At 43.6% G+C, this 20731-nt stretch overlaps 1 protein-coding gene and 1 pseudogene across 2 annotated transcripts in view; one reads left to right on the top strand and one right to left on the bottom strand.

The window, feature by feature from the left end:
• PDE4B (phosphodiesterase 4B) overlaps nt 1-20731 on the top strand; it is a 284503-nt gene that overhangs the window by 252348 nt on the left and 11424 nt on the right. For both annotated transcript variants that reach the window (XM_066622876.1, XM_066622877.1), the window contains one exon: nt 19116-19209. In XM_066622876.1, the coding sequence (XP_066478973.1) occupies nt 19116-19209 (94 nt within the window). The remainder of the gene's footprint in view (nt 1-19115; nt 19210-20731) is intronic.
• On the bottom strand, nt 2409-2530 carry LOC136650109 (5S ribosomal RNA; annotated as a pseudogene).

The raw sequence follows: 20731 nt of genomic DNA, 5'->3' as shown, positions 1-20731 counted from the left end.
TTAGAGAATGATAGTGGGCATGGCACAGCTGTTGTAAGTGTGACTCGAATTTCCTGTCTCCTTCCTGACAGACGTAGCTTTGAAAGTACAGCATTGCAAAAACAGTTGACAAAGATGGGTTTCCAGGGTCATGATCAGAACTATTACCAAAAGAGGTTTCTCAATTAATTTGATGGAGTGCAAGAGAACCTGAGTGAAAGTATTCCGCTTGTAAAAGACTTCTGGTAAATCAGGTGTGTGTATTTCTCAAGGGCAAGGTTTAATTAGCAATATCAGGAAATTCTTATCTGGCATTCAGCAGATGCAATAGCTTCTGAGGTTCCCTAAAGGAACTCATAACAAAAAGTAGCATTGTGTAGTATGGCATGTACAGCTTTAGGAAAATGATACACTAAGCGTGCAATCCTATAAATGTCTGCATGAGAGTAAGTCCCATTTAACTTAATAGAGCTTGCTTTTGAGTAGACATGTCCAGATTGCCCTGAAATTTTATTACTCCCATACACATTAGCATATTAGTTTTCAAAGTCTCTCAGAGTTTGAGCCCCAAGGTAAGTCTTTGCGGGGAGGGGGGAGTATAGCAGCAACATGATCCTCAGGATGTTGCTGCTGCGGGGGAAGAGGAGCATTCAAAAACAGCGGTGGACCTCCCTAACCCCATGCCCAGGGCAAAGGTCTGTGATGGCGCCCTGCAGCAGGCTGTTCCCACCCCCCTTACTCACCTGAGGCTCATGGAGCCTCACGTGACCTAAGCCCACATCAGGAAAGCCTCTCTGATGTTCCCTGACACTATAAACTGTGCTTCTGGAAAACTGGAAGCACAGTTTCCAAGCCTGTCAGGAGCCTCAGAGGCTTCCGTGGGTTCCTAGAGGCTTGCACCTGGGGCATTTGCCCATCGGACCTAATGGTAGGTCCACAACTGTTTAAAAAACATGCCTTATCTGCTGCTGGGGTCCAGGGTGCGCAGGGAGCCCCGCAGAGCCCTCTTTGTAGAAAGTAAAAAAAGCTATCACAACCCACTTCTGGTTTCGCGATCACAACCCAGAAGTGGGTCGCGACCGCTTAACTTTCTACAAGCTGCAGGGAGTCCTGCAGAGGGCTTCCCACACCCCAGCAGCAGGTAAGGCATGTTAAAAAGCCCCCTCTTCCCCTGCAGTGGTGCAATCCTGAGTATTGCATTGCTGCCTTCCCCCTGCCCCTACCCCTTAAAGGAAAAAAAGCAGTGGTTCTCCAGCTGGTGGGTTTGAGAACCATTGCATTAGCTTATTTGCTGCTGTTGTCTGCTGACTCATCATGTGTTTTATGCAGCCCTCAGTTGATGACTAACAGCACAATCCTAGGCATGTTTACTCAGAGGTAAGTCCCAATGTATTCTTAGGAATGTGTGCATAGGCAGTAAGTCCCTTTGGGAGCAATCCTAAGCGGCACTTATGCTGGCATAGATGCTCCGGAGGAGTCACAAACATGCCATAAAGCACGTTTGCGCCTCCTTAGGCGGCAGCTGCATCGGCACATCCAGATGCACCAACGCACAGACGGAGGCAGAAGCCTCCACCGCGGCTCCCGTGCTGCTCCTTGTGCCTGCGCGAGCATGCCAGCACAAGCAGCAAAGGTAGGCGTGGGGGGGAGGGGGCGCAAGGGGGCATTACTGAGCGGGGGGAGGGTGGGCCCGGGGGCGGGCGTGCTGGGAGCTGGGAGCAGGGCTGGGACCCGGCAGTTATGCCAGATCCCAACCCCTATCCCCTGGCGAGCGGAGTGGCTTCAAGCCGCTCCCCTCTCCTCAGACTTGCGCCACCTCCAGAGGTGGCGCGGGTCCGAGGAGACCCATAGGGTCTTCCCCTTGCCTGTAGCTGAGCCGCTGCCCGCTGCAATCCCATGTTGGATGCAGCACAAGCCTCTTGGCTTGCCTGCTCCAGTGTGGGTTAGGATTGCTCCCTAAGATCCCCTCCCCTGATGCAGTTGCATCAATGGAGCACGAGCTCTAAATCTATGAGTGTGAGCACCAAAGGAGCACAAGCTAAGCTATTTGCTGGTGCGAATCTGAGGAGAGTAACCCTAGTTTGCGTTGGGATGCCCATCCTATTGAACTCAGTGGGGCTTACGTCTGAGTAAACACGCACAGGGATGTACTGCTTGTTTCCAATACCCACATTGCGATTAGCAGTTTGCGTTTAGAATCCTACTCTTATAGCCCAATCCTAATGAAATTCCCTGACACCTGGGCAGCGGGGTCAGCATGGCTTGTGCTGTCTGGAGGTCGCCTCAAGGAAGGGGAACATTTGTGGTCTTGCCCAGGGGAAAACCTAGCTACTGCAATGAGTCTACTCAGACCTGCACCTGGTAATTCACCAGCATTAAGTCTGAGTGGAACTGGTTGGCAACCTTCAGTCTCGAAAGACTATGGTATAAGCCTACAGCACCCAGTATTCCCAGGCGGTCTCCCATCCAAGTACTAACCAGGCCTGACCCTGCTTAGCTTCCGAGAGCAGACGAGATCGGGCATGTGCAGGGTAACAGTTGCTGCGTCAGCGGATCTGACCTAGGAAGGAGGGTAGGATACGTCGCACACTAGTGCTGCCAATCCTATACCCTCCCAGGTCTGATCTGCCCACACCATCTCTCCTTCATACTTCCACTGCCCATCATGGGGCTTAACTGCTCCGGCATTTGTTGAGGCCTGCACTGGCACCAGCGGTTCAGTGCCAGCCTCCCTGCTGGTGCCACTAACTCCTATGCTGTTGCAGAGCATTTTAGTGACAGCCAGCGCTGGAGGAGCATGCACTCCGCTGGTGCAGGAGGAGTTTAGGATTATGCCATTAGTTATGGATGATCATTTGGGAGCATGTTATTCAGAAGTTATTTCCTTCATGTTTAGAAGTCTCTTAAGGTCAACCTAGGTGTTAGGTGGATGACTTTTTCTTCATCTTTCCTAGAAATAGAATCACTGACTCTGTTAGCCAGTTACCTAATATAGCAAGAGGAGTCACAGGAAAGAGATAGATGCTCAGTACATCTTCATACTGTAAAAGACAGGGGCATAATTTCAGCTTTCAGTAAAAGGACAAACAGATGTATAGAAGTGGGCCAAGATTTTCAGCAAGGTTTGAAGGCCTACACTTGGATATATCCAGTATTTTAAAAATGCAGTGTATTTGCATTAGTTGTGATTACTTTTTCACATCCCCATGACCAGTCATCACAAATAACAAGATCTGTCATCAGCATAGGTGAGATTGTAATCTTTTTTCTTTCTTTTTTTTAGTTTTTGAGCAAATGAATTTGTGTCCTTTTAGCATATATCCTGAGTACCTAGGTTTATGTAATTGTTTATATCAGGAGTGACCAAACCCCGGCCTGGGTGCCATTTGTGGCCCTCGGAGACCCCCAATCTGGCCCACGGGGAGCCCCCAGTTTCCAATGAGCCTCTGGCCCTCTGGAGACTTGCTGGAGGTTTTGCTGGCCCAATGCAACTGCTCTCAGCATGAGGGTGACTGGGGTCCCTTCACTGCCTGCTGTTTCATGTCTGTGATGCAATAGTGGCAGCAAAGGAAAGGACAGCCTTGCTTTGTGCAAGGCCTTTTATAAGTCTTGAGCTATTGTAAGACCTTCATACATTTGTTCCATCTCTAATATATACATTTATGTTAATGTGGTCAAATTTTAAATGTACATTAATTCTTTTTCTCCCAGTCCCCAACACAGTGTCAGAGATAATGTGGCCCTCCTGCCAAAAAGTTTGGACAACACCCCTGGTTTATATCAATACTTACTCATTGTAAGTACAAGTATACAGCACCACTGTTCCTAGGGAATAATTCTTTGTGGTTTGAAACACTGTGGGGACAGGACCACCTCCATCTAAAATAAAGGGGAAGACCAAATAATAACCAGCCCGAAATATTCGTCTTCCATTAATAAACAGTTTCCCATTTCCTGTTTTTCTGTGGCCTCCTACAAGCTGGGGATAGAAAACTAACAAGCCACATATCTAATCTTCTTGTTCCCAACAGAATATATATCAGACATAAAATTAATACCTCACTAACCCAAGCATGTCCTCAGGTATCCTGGGCGACCAAGTTGCCCAGCTTGTTAAAGTCCTTATGTAGCCTTAATGCAGATAATCACTGTGTATATCTCCTTTTTTTCCTCATAGCTAGAGAATTCACGTCTTCTTCCTGAATTTATGACTTCATTTGTTTGCTAACTGGAAACAATTGCGTGACTGAAGTAAAATGAGCATTAATGTTCACAGTGCATGCCAGAGTGGGATTTTCAGAACCACCTAAGTGACCCAAAGAGCAATGCACCCCTCCATCACGTAGGCACTTGCTGAAATGTTCCTTCATGACTCGTCTTCTCTTTTGTGAGCAGTTTCATGTACAAGACAACTATTGTCTTTTGTTATCTGTAAACTAAAATTTATTGGTGTATACAAAACTTTCACTTCGCTGTTTCAAAAGGGACACACAGTCACATAAGACACACAGGGTCATGCCTCCGTTTTAGGAGACTAAATAAACTAAACAGAGGACACTAATGTAAACTCTGGAGGTAATATTTGGCTGCTTGCCAGTAGTCTATGTGCCTATTTGCACCACGTCCACACTTGGGGGAGGGATCTTATTGTGAGTCTGTTGGCTCTGTGTCTTGCTTACATGGTACGTGATGTTTCTCTTAAGGTGTGCCAAACCATTCGTTCTTTTTAGTTTACTGTAACTTCCTTTATTTAAAAAAGCATTGAAGAATATCCACATGTCTCTCAAAGACTGACTGGATTAGCTGCTGGGCAGATCACTTGAGAACCTCATATTTCCATTCTGGTTTGTTTTTTTAAAAATGGAGTTTAATAGTTACAAATCATAGAATTTCGTCCAAATTTATGACCTTTAGCTTGGTATTCCACTCTCATAATGGGCTGCAGCTGTTGGACTGCCCTTGCGATAGCAAGACTTGAGCCTGAGCAACTGAGGGAAAGTTACTACAGGCAAGAATGTCTGATCTAATCAGTTGTCAGAGTTGCTCTGTAATTATCAATAGATTTCCAGAATGTATATTAGCTTTATAGTAAATCAGAAGTAGATTTACCTTAGAGCAATTTTGTGACTTTAAGCGTTAAATGACTAGAAAGAGAACAAGCTACTTAAACTATCATTACTAAACTCAATGTGAGAATTTATGGAGGTATTTTATATTGAGTTCCATGTGATAACATCTTAAGTGCTTTATTTTGTTTTCAGTCAGATGCCTCTAGTTCAGGGGGAAAGCAACAATGTGTTTCTATAGAAAGTGGTGAATATTGCAAGCACTAGTGATTTCAGTACTCTTAGGTGGTACAACTAATGTGCTGCTGTTATAATTAATCATGTGTGCAGCATTTAGATTATTTTAAGCACTTAAGAAACTGTAAAGCGAATGAAGAGAGGTGGGCCATTTGATTGCATGTGCTGTCCCCTGTTTGTGATTGAGCCATTCTTTGACCCAGACTGGTATTTGGAGTGTCCAGGGTTGGTCACAGACTAGCAGTCCATTCTAGGACTTATATTGAACAAAAGGAGCAAGGAAAAAAGGACAGTGGTCTGTTGATACCCATCTGCAGAGAAAGAAATTCAGCCCTTAATGCTACATTTTGTAATTTACCATTCTGCTTGTCAGGACTGGCTGAAGCTATTAGGCTGCCTGGGGCAGCACGCAGCTCTACTTCCACCCTCCCCTGGCTCCTTCTTTTGATGGACACTTGAATCAAAGCAGGAAATGTGAAGCATGCCAGGATTGATCCCTGAGCACTCTGTGTTTTCTCCTTTGTTTTACAAACCCATGTGGAAGAAAGAACAATCTTGCTCCTCCCCCCCCCCCACTGGGCTCTTTTAATGTGCCCAGTGGAGGAAGGTGAGGGAGCCAGATCACTGCCACACTCCAGGGATGTGATGAGTATGTGATGTCCTTGTGTACACTCTTTCATTCTGTCTGAACTGATGCTGATATCCTTTTTGGAATTATGTCTTACTTATGGTCTTTGTTTAAGTTTGAGCATGGTGCCAAATAAAGACTTCAGTGGGATTAGCCCAAACTTGATTTCCCACACGTGCCACCTCCCCACATGTGTTTTCTTCCTTTGTGCTTCCTCCTCATGTGGTTCTTCTACACCTGCCTTTGTAACTTGACAGGCACTGAAAGACAGCTGCTAAATTAACAAAGGACAATTTCCCCATTGGGTGTGTCATTTTGGTAACTGTGAAGCAACTATGTATAGTACTTAGTCACTATGTGGAGTGGAAGACAGAGCAGGGGGAGAGGAGTGGTATTGCTCTAATGGAATTCTCACTGCCTTCTCAAAAGGGAAGCAAGTTAAAAGGCCCCCCCTCCTCAAAAATATAGTACAACCTACCTGGACACATTGGCCACATAGTGTGCAGCATCTATAGTGAAAGGGAAGAATTAAGTTTGCAGAAGGAAGAGGAAGCAGTAAAACAAAAGCCATGGGCACCGCAATTGTCAACAGCCTCCCAATTCAGAAATCTCTGTCCTACTTGCCCATAATTTGGCGTGTCTAGAGCACTGAAATATGCACCTTTATTAAATACATTACTGCCCAACTCTAAAAATCCAGTGTCATTCTTTCCTAGCCAAGCTCCTGGAAATCATTTGGTATTTTTGCTATTTTATCTTGCAATAGGGATGGAAATAGAAAACTGTAGGGATGGGGAAAGATAATCATTCAAGCTCTGTCCTGGGGCAGGATCATTCTCTATCAACACCTCCTCAACCTAATCCTGTTCTCTCAGGTTCTCTCATCAACATAATCCTGACTAAATGTACACGAATTGGTTTTCTTTATTGTCAGTGAAGGAATGCTGAAAAAATGTATGCTGGGTGAACTCAGAATCAAACACCTGTGGCAAGTGTTGTAGCTGAGTTTATGGAGTTTACAGACACTGACAAATGATTTTGCCTAGAATCAGCAACCTCCAGTTAAAATTTTGTTTAAGTGGGACATGAATCAGAAACTTCTTTGACAAATAACATTTGTGTCTGGGACTTGTCTTGATTAATCATGATGTTTTTTTTACTGATGCTTCCTTGCAGTCAGTTCCAGCTAAACCCCTTCAGCTTCCTTATATTTAAATTTTTAAGTTTAATGTCCAGTTCATTTATGTTCAAAACCATTTGAGTTCAGAGGACTTTTAAAATGCATGCTAGTTGCATCAGAAAAACATATCATTGTAGAATGAGGTGGGGGAAAATAGTGCATGGCCTAGTGAAAGCTAAAACATCATGATGTCCCATTTGTTTCAGTAAAAGTGATTTAAGAATATGTGTACCTCTTCCACTGAAACCAAGAACACATTGTTTAAAGGACTTAACTTTGGTTGGATCATGACTAACAGCTAGTGAAATAAGAATCAGCACACATTTCTTGCTTTGTCTCACAATAGTTTTCACTGGCACGTTACTCAGGCATCAAGCATCCTGTTAAAAGTTTGCAGATGTTATTCGTAAGTGTGAGTCAGGGGACTAGTAAACCAGTAAACAGTAAACTAGCATACTAAGTCAACAGGGACTTTTCCTTCAAGTCATGTGTAGACATAGTGACAGTCTGATGCACGGAATAGAGACATTCAGAAACAGGAGCTTAGATCCAAAGATCTGAGAAAGTACACCAGATAGGAACATTGAATCCCTCTCTCTCCCAACCCCCATGTGCAGACTCTATGCCCTCAGGTGCTGGATCCAGATTTAGAGACTTTCCAGAATGACTTTTCAGGGGACACTGGTAGTTGTAGAAAGGTTGGGGCCAAAGAAGCACAAGAGAAAATGTATTCCGCTCATACAGCGAATCCTTTGAAACCATGCCAGGATTTCCCATGACAAGCTATATCAGCACTGTACTTTATATAACACTGTAACGCATAATCTTTCTAGTGCTAAGATTTGATAATACAGCACACATTCTGCTGAAGGGTCTTGACTTTGTTAGTGATAAGAATGCTCAAATGTGCAACAATATTGAAGCAAGCAAAATGCTGATGGCACTGTTTGTATTCCTGAAAGTTAGCTCTAATGGGAACAACGGCCCAATTTTGTCTCAGCCTTGCACTGCTGGAACTTGTGTTCTCTCAGAGCAAGGCCTGGGTTGCTGGTATGGCAGCCACAGGGAAGGCATGTGGGCCAGAACCACCAGCACAAATGACTACCAGCCTCTGGTGCATACCACTGGAGCACCCAGCCCACACCGGAGCAGGAAAGTTGGTGGAGGGGATGTTCCAAGGGATTCTGGGGGAGGAGATCAAGGCCACATGGGGGGTGGGTTGAGGGTGGGCTAGAAGTGGATAGCAGCTGCAGTTCCACCAATATCCTATGCCCTAGACCCAGCCTCCATGCCTCCCTAGACCCACTCAGATTTGCACCAGCCGAAGCTAGTGAAGATCTGAGTGGGACCACGGCATGGCAGAGTAGTGAATAAAAAACTTTTTAATTTACCTCTCCATCTGCTTACCTATGGTATATCCTCACTTTTGCCATGCACCATGAGTGACTGAATAGGGCTCAATAAACCTCATTGAAATATATTGTTCTGAAACAAATGTGTATAGTGTAAATAGGAAGTGAACAAGTTGTGGACTGAACCAAGTCATGTCAAGAAAAATTTCACCATTATAGGCATCTAACCTGAATTTTACAGACTGGTCCATTGCAATAAGCCACTGATTTTAATGAGACTTATTTCTAAGTAACAGTGCATAAGGGTTCAGTTTTAGATTAATTCCTTAGTTGTGAAGTAGGACTAATTAGGGTGATTCTTTCCTTTGTGTAAAGAATGTAAGTGCCATATCCTTTTCCCAGCAGTTGCAATTTCCCTCTTACTACAAATGTGTGGGAATCTATACCTTGATTTTATGTAATCCAGAATCTTCCTCTGCTTTTTTCAAAGTTTATGCACATTTTGGGTGGCTTCTTAATGAGGTCCAATAAACAGACCCCCCCTATATGTACCAGTCTCCAAAAGGAAAGAGGAAGAAAGGAAAGAAAGTCTTTCCTTCCCCAGATATCTCTTACCTCCTACTAATGCCTGCGTTCAGCAGTTCCAGAACACATAATTCACATGAACACATATTTTAAAAATCATACTGACTAGTAGCAGCAGACAGGAATCTTTCCCAGCCTTTCCTGAAGATTCCAGGGCTCAAACCAAGGAGCTTTTTCACACAAAGTATGTCCTCCGTCACTCAGCTATGGCCACATCTCCATGTTCAGCTTCTGTCATGAGCTGCAGCAACCTCCCTTCCCCTAGAACAGGGGTCAGCAACCTGCGGCTCTTTCAGCTGTCTGCTGCGGCTCCTCCCAGTGAAAGTGGCAAAGGGGGTAACAGGAGGCACCTGTGTTGGGAGGGCAGGCTGCTTCCATCCTCCCCCTGAGCTCACTGCCCTCCTCTCCCTTCACCCCCACCTGCCTCATATTGGTTTCCCTTTTCAATTTTGCCCGCTCTGCAGGCTTAAGCTCCCTGTTTTTCCCTTCCCCAACTCTCCAGCAGGCTCAGCCAATCAGCATCTAGCAGGCTCCTGGCTTTTTCAGTTGAATGGCTCAGGGCCCTTCACTGGCAGACAGACCAGCCAATCCTGAGCCTCCTTCCTTCTCAGCCATTGCGAGCCCTTGCAGCCTGCCTTTCCCTGAGCAGGTCCCCACTCAGTGCAAGGAGAGGCTTTTCCTCCACAGCTGAGGAGACATCCTGTGTGTCTACTCAGTTGTAAGCCCCATTACAGCAGATGAAGCTTACTCCCAAAAAAGGGTGCCGGGAAGGCAGCCTTAGAGCCAGTGGGAGCCCACACAGGTCTGTTAGAGAGTAAGCCCCGATGTAGTCCCTGGGCTACACCCAGGAAGGTGTGGAGGGCTGTAGCCTCAGCCTACTCCTGTGCAGGTCTACTCACAAGTAAGCTGTAGTCAGTGGGGCTTCCTCCCAGGAAGGTGTGGAGGGCTGTAGCCTCAGCCTCCTCCTGTGCAGGTCTACTCACAAGTAAGCTGTAGTCCCTGGGCTACTCCCAGGAAGGTGTGGAGGGCTGTAGCCTCAGCCCCCTCCTGTGCAGGTCTACTCACAAGTAAGCCCTGCTGTAGTCAGTGAGGCTTCCTCCCAGGAAGGTGTGGAGGGCTGCAGCCTCAGCCCCCTCCTATGCAGGTCTACTCACAAGTAGTCAGTGAGGCTTCCTCCAAGGAAAGTGTGGAGAGGACTGCAACCTGAGAGCTCCAACCAACTTGTCTGCTCAGAAGTCCCATTGTAGTCAATGGGGCTTACTCCCAGGATATTGTGGAGAGGGTTGCAGCCTGAGGGAGGGAGGGCAGGCAGGCAGGGCAGAAGCTGGCCTGTGGCTGCCCCCCACCTCTGGAGTCTGTCCTTTTTTCCTTCCAGCAGGGTGCCTCTGGAAGGTGGGGGGAGTTCTTTAGTATCCATGTAAGATAAGCAGATGTCATAACTGCCATATGTATTGGAATCCTGGAAGATCTGGTGAGGAGGTAGCATGTGGTGTCAGCAGTGGCCCCTTTAAGGGTAAGGCCTGGGCATCCAGCAGAGTGTGCTGCACAGCTGCAGCCACTTGAAGGCAATAGGGCCCTCAAGGATATAAGGAGCACCTGAGGCAGGAAGAGGGGTGTGGGTTGGAGAAGGAGTGGAGGTTGGAGAAGAGACTGACTTGCCTTATTGACTTTGACACTCTGACTGATTTGACTGACTTACTTTGGAATCTGACCTTGGACTGTGACTTGGTTTATTGACTTTGGACTCTGCCCTGGATACTCTGACTGACTTTGTGACTAATGAACTGCTGGAGACACTGGAGTTTGAAGTGTGGCTGCTGTGCCCAAGACCTGCTGAGGACCAAGGGTCTGCTGGAGTGGTGGGAGGCTGCTGGCAGGAGAGGACCTCTGCAGGTTGAACAGGCAAGCTACCCTGGAGGTGGGGTCCAGCAGGAGTGTAGGGCAGAACCAGGGTCATTTGTTGGGGGAAAGAAGGGGAGCTAATTTGCTTAAAGTGGGCATAATTCTCCAGGCAGAGAATGTCCTTGGAATCAGGCAAAACACCATAGAGGACCAGGTGTCTGAAAACACAGGACAAGAATGTATGACAAAACTAACTAAAAGCTACAAGAGGGGGCTACATTATAAAAATGGGACCTATAAGAGCATAAAGGTAAAAAAAAAAACTATATATGCAGTATTATCTTCATTTTAGATGTCAAAAGGGTTTTGTGGCTCCTGAAATTTTTTTTCCTCCGGAAAACGGGTCCAAATGGCTCTTTGAGTGTTTAAGGTTGCCGACCCCTGCCCTAGAAGCATCTCTTTTCTTCTGAGAACATTCAGGCAAAGCACATGCTGCCAGAGAAAGCCTGCAAGAGAACCAGGGGGCTCAAGAAAGCTGGAGTTATGAAGCACATAAGCACAGCAAAAGATGTAACACAGCACTAGAAGTGTTTCAACCAATTGTTGCATCTCCCTTTGTCTGGAGGCAATGCAGAGTCAAGGGCAGCACACCAGTCAAGCAATTGCACATCTGGAAACTCACTGAAGAGACTAACCCAACCCTGTCAGACTTACAACAAATTTTAGGAAGGGGAGATGAAACCAGACTTAAGTTGTATGGGATGTTCTCTTTTTAAGGGGTCCAGTATGCATTTGGCTCTCTTTGTGCTTCCTATATTTACTTATCAAAGAGAAGAGAAAGAAATGGCACATTAACAAAAATGCAGAAATGGAGACTGATAACCATATTTAAAATATTGGACCCAAATGAAAACTGAACAACTATTTCCAAGAATTGCTGTCAAAAGTTTTTTTTTAAAAAAACAACAGGGGGAGAGTGATACTTACAAAAGCCAAGTCTGTTCATGAAAAAATGACTCGGTATCTGGCAGAGTTAATTAGCTCATAATTGCTTTTACAGTCGTTTGAAAACATGCGTAACAGGAAAACTTCACAATTGGAATTTGTTTTTCACAGTTCTGTGCATGCATTGACCATTGTTCAAAGAAGAGTTGTCAGCTTAATCACCTATTCAGATGTGCATAAGGATGTATGTTCTTGTAGTTTAATGTGTGTGTGTTGTGCGCACGTACATGTGCTTGAGTGTCTACTTCATTTAACTTTGATCAAAATCCTGCAATTTAACCCAATTCTCCAAGAGGACAAAAGTTGTTAATAACGAGGTAAACCTGCAAGTTGCTTGAAATGTGCTACCAGTACATTCAGACAAGTTAATGCAAGGTCACAAGCATAAAGTTATAATCTCTTGCATGTGTGCAATGTATTGTTTTCTTTTAAAATTTTTTTACAAGATTTTACACTTTACAAGTGTCATAATAGGTTGGCTTCTTTCCATACTTCTGTGGAGCTTCTGAAATCAGCAAATGTATCGGAAATGTGCATAGTACTATAAAGACTAGTGTATGTGGTTTACATAGAGTGTAACACTACATTTAAACTTGCTGATCCAAACAAAAAATTTACATATACACCAAAATTTTCAAGATATCATTGAGCTGCGTTTTTAAAAAACAGAGTCATAACAGATAAACCCCTGGGATATGGGTATGTGTTTTTCAGAAGGCTGCTGAGTCAGGATAATGCAAGTTTTTGGATGCCCCTAGAGACCTATGATTTCAGTATGAACAATCCTGAGAATGGTCAACATGCTTTGGTGCTGCCGAAATCAATATCATGCCTATGCTCTCAGTTAAACCACTTACTACACTGAGTTCGACAAGGTTCAGCCATAGTTAACTTCCAGTTATATCCAGAGTGGCCTGTGAAATAGATGTTCTTTTAGATCACCATTTAACTGGACACTTAGTCATCTGAAAGGAAGTGTATTGTGAAGGAAGAGACAATGAGTATGAGATATCTCTTGGGCTTCTGCTGTTTTCTGGAAAGTGATTCATGAGCCTGATATAGTGGAAATCATAGACCAATTTTTAATTTCTAAGTAGCTAGTGTCTTGAAATGTCTTCAAAATGGGATTTATCTGTCATAGACCTTCAGTTTGCACAAGAATTTTCTTCTTTCCCAAACTGTAGTTACTATAAAGAAAATTCATACCTAGGTATTAATATCCAGTTTCAAATTTCTGTATGTTTCAGCGCTATACTTTTTTATTATCTAGATCAGCCATTTTCAACCACTGTGCCGTGGCACACTGGTGTGCCGCGTGAATTTGGAAGAGGGTCATTTATCAATAGGACCATTAGGGGATGTGAGCCCCCATTGACAGCACAGTGTGCCTTGTCAATTGTCAAAAAGCTAATGGTGTGCCTTGACCTTTTTAGTGCCTTGCCAGTGTGCTGTGAGATGAAAAAGGTTGAAAATCACTGGTCTAGATGAAAGCAAATGTATTAGACTGCAGTTGTTTTTCTTCTGATTCTTAGACCTCCCTTAATAGAAATTCTGTATTCCTTGGTTTTGATCTAAGTTGTTACGTCAGTCCATTCATGTGAGTCCTAAATGAGATTCATGAGCTGAAAGTCATTCCCCTGTGAGCTCACATGGTTCAGATGCCTGACCTTCACATTGAGCATCATTCACACCTTCCCCTGCCCATATCTTATGACATATTCCTGAGTAAACCTACATGTGCCAGCAGGAGAGTGACGCACAACAGAAGTTGCCTCTGTCCATGTCACGCTGCTCCTACAGACATCCACTTTGAAGCACAAAATGCTAGCAAGCAAGCACTTTTCTTCCCAGTCTGTCTGGGGTAGCAGGCATATTTACCCCTTGGTTTGCCAAAGGAAATAAGAATTTTATGGACACATTGCTGCTTGTATTTCATTTGGAAGCCATATAGCAGTCTGTTGTTTATAGGTAAACACTAGGGCTGTTCTTTGTCTTCCAGCATTAAAAATTTGGATGCAGGTGTTTTGAGTATTCAGACACCCAGATACAAATATCAGAGGTCTTCCAGTGGATTTCTTTAGATAGGCAACCATTGTTGATGAGGCATGTACAACAAACCCAAGTGCAACAGGAAGTGCAGGCACGGAGGGGGGGGCAGTGTCACAGGAGCAACATGCCAGAGCACTTCTAAAACTTTAAACATGCACTGAGAGAGACAGAAGGTCCAAGGTCCAAAGGTTTTATCAGAGATAATGGCCCAATCCTATTTGGCTTCACCACCAGTAAAACTCATATTCCACTGGTAGCAGCTGCTACAAAAGTGCTGTAAAGCACTTTCTGGCAGCAAGCTGAGTAGCTCAGTGTCAGGATGCAGGCAAAAAGACTAGAGCCTTCCCATGTGCATCATTGACTCCTGCTGCCCACTGGAGCAGGTAAGCCAGCAGGATAGGTGGAAAGGACTGGGAAGGGCAGAACAAAGGCAGGGAGGGCATAACAGGAGCAGGTGGCTGTGGGGAAGGGGTGGATCCAGTTGCAATGGCAGCTGCAATCCTAACCCCTCCAGCAGCAGCCTCTCTGCTGCCACATTGCAGAGTGGGAGGCTTACACAGGGGTAAAGGGATTTAAATCCCATTTCCCTGCTGTAGCCTCTCGATCTGTCTCCCCCCCCCCCCCATATAGCAGGGAGGAGGATAGATTGGGCTGTTAATCTCCTGTTAGCAAGTCTGATCTTACCATTGAGAAGTTTATGCAACTCCTTCCAATTTCCTGCTAATCGATAGTTCTTTAGCAGCTAGGTAAGGCAGCCAGCTACTCCCCCTACAGGCCAGTCAAGAAAACAAACCAGGCAGTAAAACGGAGAACCTTTTTACCAAGTAAAATATTAGCTGTCTGCTCTATCAGATAGGAAAGATTTCTTCTACAGAAATTATTCTACTGTCTCTTCTAGTCTCCAATCTAAGCTGTCTCATTTGTTTCAGGGCTCAAAGTATTTCATGGCTAATGAGCAAATGCCCCAGTCTGCCCCATCACAACCGGAAGTTATTTTGATTTCAGAGCAACCATGTCAGATCTGTGAACATTAAAGAGTCAGAGTATCTCCAACATTTTTCCATTACAGTTGACTGAAAGTTGATATTGGTAAGGATCCCCCAGGTTCTCTGTGTCAATGGTTTAGCAGTGATCAGTGGTCGCTCCTGATTACAGTGGAAAATCATTTCAGGGCAGGCCATCTTACTAATCAAGTGTCCTTCATTATAGGTTGAATTGGCCATTACCTAATTACAAAACTCTGTTGCAAAAGAGCCAGAAAAGAGTTCTCTTTTGCAGCTCTGTTACAAAGTGTCAAGTGAAAATCTCCCTTACTCTTAATTCTTAATTTCCTAATTTTTAACACTTTTAACAGCATATTTACATACAGGTGGGGCCTCTTTATCCACAGATTTGGCATCTGCGGACTTGTCCCACCACAAATGCTGAACCCCCAGATTGTCTCCCTGCAGACCTCCCAGACGTGACTGGAACCTCATTCATCCAGAGCCATTCTGAGCCTTGGAGAGGCCACACGTCAGCTCTCCAAGGCTCCAAAAGCCACCCGTAGCGGTTTTTTGACAACTTCCAGTAAAACTGAAAAAAACAACACTCCAGACGTCATTCTGAGGCTCAGAGAGGCCACATGCAACAAGGCTCCAGTAGTGCTCGGAGCAAAGGTGGGCTCTGAAAACCACAGATTTCATTATCTGCAGTTTTCAGTATCCATGGAAGGTCTGGCAACAGAACCTCTGCGGATAGGCTCCACCTGTACCTGAGAATCATTTTAACAGACCAAATTAGATATTCTTTCCTCTTCATAGCAAATGAAGGATTTGTGGAAATGATTCATATGATCCCTGGATAACACAGTACATTTTGAATTTCTGCATTGGCTGGTTCCCTGTTTGTGGTGAGGTTGGGCAAACTGGGCTGTTTGCACAACACCGCAAGCCCACATTTTTCTAAACACTAACAAACCACTCCTCCCTTCTATTCAAGGCCTTTGATGAGTAAGGAAATATGATCAATTGACTGAAAAGATGGTGAAGAATATGTTTCTTCTGTCAAAATCCTTCTCTTAGCTATTGTTGGGATAACAAGCCGACTCTAGCCCAATCAGCAATGGGAAGAAGCAATGATGATACTATCAGCAGCATAGCTGGAAGGAGTGCCACTCCAGGGCACATCTTTCAGGTCTGCCCCCTGACCTGTACCCCTATGAATGTGACCAGAGCACAGCTTTACCACTTCTGAGGCTTGGCTGGGAGAGAGGGGGCCAGGACCCCTGCGGCAGGGGCAGCATTTCCACACACACCCATGGAGTGCCACCCGGGATCACAGCATCCCTGTGACTCTCCCTCAGTTACAAAACTTGATACTAGGACTGCCAAAATTCCTTACTTTAAAAGATCATCTCTTCTTCCTAAACATAACAGCTGCAGAAAATGGAGTGGAGTATACAGAATCAAGCAAGCCACTTATTTTTGAAACTGTCATTTGACATACTTCTTGTTGAGAAACTTGAATTTGTCAGTACGGGGCAGCCCCCTTATTCATGGGTCCCATATCTGTGGATTCAGTTATCCCCGCGCATCCTCTCTGGAGGCAAGGGGAGTTCCACTCCCTCTCCTCTGGAGTGTCCTCTGAGTCCAGCAGTGGCTACGGACATCCATCCACAGCCTCTGCCGGGCTCCGACTGAAGAGCTGAAAAACATCATTTCTGGTTTCCGTGAAATCAGAAGTGGTGTTTTTAATGCCTTATAAGGCATTGGGAGGCCCAGGGAAGCCCTCCAGAGAGTTTAAGAGGCCAAAACTGCATTTTCGGTATCCCTCGCAGATACTAAGGCCCCACCTGTATAGGCATGATAGACAGTGAAAGGGAACCACGTCTGTGGCCACAGTTATGAACCAGTGCCTCAATGTGTATCAGCTACGTCGGTATAGGGTGTGGGTATGCATTGAGGATGAAGCAACAAAAATGAATGTCTTCTGTCATTATGGAACTTCTAAGGGAATAACAATCTTAATGCAATCTGCATATTCATATTTATACTCTCTAGGTTCAAATATGTTTGTATAGTTCTTGTTTATTTTTTGTAACTCAAAATGCTAAGTTTCCCAGAACTGCATAGAAAGAGTTGCCTAGGAGTTTCCTAAACTCTGATAATGCAGTTTGGAACCAATAAATAGTGCATCATCAGAGAAAGAGATGCTGTACTATCAGTCCAGTTTGTGATTCTATCTTCAGCTCTCAGAAATGAGTTTCCTTTAAAGCACTGTTGGAATTCCTGTAGCAAGTGATCTACAGAAGCATGACAGTAATCTGAAGGGAAAGCCTTATATTTCAAGGGAAGGCTTTACAGTAAAGCAGGCCAATTGTCATGTGGTACTGTTGCCATGGTATCCTGGTAGTCTTCTGACTACCTTTATTAAGAACTCTGGAAGAGGGAAAAGGGCTGGTGCATCTATTATAACATAATACTTTTACTTGACAATAAAAATAATCATAAACTCACATTTTCTTGGGGAAGTTCCCCAAAGCTGGGTTTCACATGACACTGTAGAAGCAGGGGAAATAAAAGCAAGGCGGTGATTGTTTGTTATGCTCATCATATAGGCTTTTTACTTGGATTCCTTGACATAAGTGGACCCTGAATGCACTAGTTCTTTTGCAGTCTGAACCGTCAGTGAGAACCCCTCAACATCCTTTATAAAATGGGGGTTCTGAATAAATTCTTTTAGGGAGCAGGATATGGAAACAACTGTTCATTCTGCTTCTGCAGATATTAATGTAGATTGCTGTGTTAGCTGAGACACCGTGCTAAAACTGTTAGATTTTACTCCATAAAAACTCCTGCTTTGTTATGTGCTTCAATTGATTTCCTCTCTGTACTTCGTGAGCATGGAAAAACATTTTTAAAAATCAGATTTAATAGAGAAGGGGAAAGTTTTTAAAGCAATTTTTTTTAAAATTGCATCCCAAAGTTAGCTTGAGATGCCTCAGTGAGTGAGAAGGGATTTTCCAAAATGGTAATGCTGTGCTTGTGAGGAGGAGGGGCGCTGCTACCTCCTTTCGGCTTATTCAGACATGCACAGGGTTTCCTCCATTTTAATCTGCCTTTTGAAAAAAAGCGGCTGTGGTGCTAAAGCCGGCAAAAGCAGCCATCCTTTCTTCTTTGCTCCCTCCAGCTAAGAAATGCTAAGCTGGAATGGGAGATCCCCTTCAACTTGCATGAGCAACCAGGACTATTCATAATTCATAAGTGCTTCATGGCAGCTTGCTGGGAAACATTTGGATTAGCTCTCGCTCCTTAATGCAGCCCTTATATTAATGTTTGTGCTCTGCCAACAAAAATCTCCAATAATGCAGGTCATTTTTCAACACCGGAATACAAACCTCGGTGTTATCTTGGATTAGCAAATAGTCATGATGACTGGCATTGTTGATTTTTAAAATATTGATCTTTTCACTGACTGGGAAACTGGGGTGCTCTTGTTCTTGAGGAATTTCTCCATCTGATCTACAAATTCTTTATTTGTTGCTTGTGGCATACCGAGCTGTCCAAAAATGCCTGAGGCAAACTATTTATTATCTGTATCTTGGGGTTACATCAAGGTGGGTTTAAATATTTTAAAAAACATGATTTATATGTTCTGTTGTGTTCTGTTTGTCTAGAATGAATATACCAGATTTCTATATATGTTGTTGTATTGTTCTAAGCATATGGTATCAATTCACAGAATTGTAACCACATTCTTTTCATTAACATAATGCTAATGTTAAATAAAAATGTTTGTTAAAATGTCCATCAAGAGATTCTGACCAAGTTCTACATTTTCCTGTCAGAAATTTCTATATAATGGAATTATCTTTACATTGCATGTGGAAAAAATGCTATTTTATACTGCATGATAAGCCTGAAAAGAATCTTGCAAGGTATAAAACCAAAAGCAATTTTAATACTTCTCCAGAATTTTTAAAAAATAATCTATTTCTTTTGCAAATATGACTATTTTCCTCAATTTAATCAGGCATACTAAATCCCACGATGTGGTATGGAAGATATTTCTTATATGTGCATGGTTTGTCTCTACAGATATTGTTAAGGATTTCTGTATATACTAGTTAATACCCAATTAACCTATTGTGCACCCTTCATTCACGAAAAAAACTGACAGTTTGATTTTTTTTCTTTTTTAATTGCCAACAGTTCAAAAGAATGTTAAATCGGGAGCTCACGCACCTTTCAGAAATGAGCCGATCAGGGAACCAGGTGTCTGAATATATTTCAAACACTTTCTTAGGTAAGATATTTAACACTGAACCCGCCCCTTCCATGGAAGTAGGATTTTAATAACTATGACCAGGTTCCAGTGTGCTTGCAGGGTGCTTCAGTATGTGCAGCAGTGCTTCACAAGCCCTCAGTCCTAGCCCATTGCCCTACCCATCCACTTCCTTGAAAGACTTTGGGAAACTTTGTAAACATTCATGTAGTGAAAGAAACTGTGGTTAGAAAGAAAATTGAGGAAGCTCAATAGCGCATAGGGAAGCACATGAGGGCATGCATGGATATCTATGAATCCTGCCTCATAATACCAACTGGATCAAATCCTGTTTAGATTCCACATCAATGGTTACCATCTTCTTCCAATATCATGACTGAGATGGGTTCAGAAAAAAAAGCTGGGTAATATGCAGAAGGCTGGAGTTTAAAAAAAAGAGAAGAATGTTACCCCTGAGCAGTATAAAATCTAAACAGTAAAATGTACAAGTATAGGAGCATAGAGCTAGTGAAGATTATGGGAAACTTAATGTTGCAGGTTATTGCTTAGCAACCATCCATGCCTTCATGACTTTTAAAGCAGTGGGGAGGAGCATGGTGGTTGCTAAGCAACTCCCTATGTAGTTCCTTAGATGATTGTTCCAATCTGGAGCTGTTCATTCCTGCTTCCTATGAACCTGAAAGTGTCAGCAACAAGTGACATCAGGTCCCATTTCATTGGTTAGCCCTGAGCAGCAGCCTACTTGTCTGCCTTTGTAGTTGTTTGAAATCACCTGCTTGAAATAGTGATTTCTGCTTTGAATGCAGCCCTTCTAAATATAATGTCTCTTGTAATGCTGACTGGTTGCAAAGATTTCTCAAGTTGAATTGATGTCACACAATATCAATAGTGAAGTGATTTCTTCGTCCTTGATGCTACTTCCCCCCACCATAACAATTTTTTTTTAAATATTGTTACCCAACATGTAATTAAATTATTTTAACTCTCTCTGCATGTTTATTCCAAAGTTCCAGTGTGTTGACCATCAAACACATCGGCAATTATGTCAGTTCCCATGATGACTGAGCGGTGATATCAGTCGTAAACCAGCTCAAGTCATTTCTGCCCAACGTTGCATATACGCAACAGGGATCAAATGTGTACATTTGTGGACTGGACAGAAATGGCTTAAGTCTGACCTTCAAAGTATTGGCAAATAATTATGTTGACATTCTGACTCCGGCTCCTGAAATCCCATATTTTACATTGGGTATGAATGCAACAAAGTTTTGCTACATGTCTAAAAATTGACTTTGTTTTGTCACAAAGTAAACATAACTTACTTGTCTTCAGTGAGTCAGCATAGATACTGTGTACCCCACATACCTCTGCCCGCTCTCTTTCTATTCAGTTACTGATTATGTGCAATTCAGGGACAAATACCTTGTGGAAAAATAATATTGATACAACATGTTGACATTTGTGGTGAGCTCAATTCCTTTATCAGGGCCTCACCATCTCTTATATCCCCATTAATTGTCTTCCATTGGCTTTATTCATTAAA

Source organism: Tiliqua scincoides, chromosome 4 (assembly GCF_035046505.1).
Source record: "Tiliqua scincoides isolate rTilSci1 chromosome 4, rTilSci1.hap2, whole genome shotgun sequence".
Lineage (NCBI taxonomy): Eukaryota > Metazoa > Chordata > Lepidosauria > Squamata > Scincidae > Tiliqua > Tiliqua scincoides.
The sequence above is the reverse complement of the archived record's forward strand: the minus strand, read 5'-3'. Positions and strand labels throughout refer to the sequence as shown.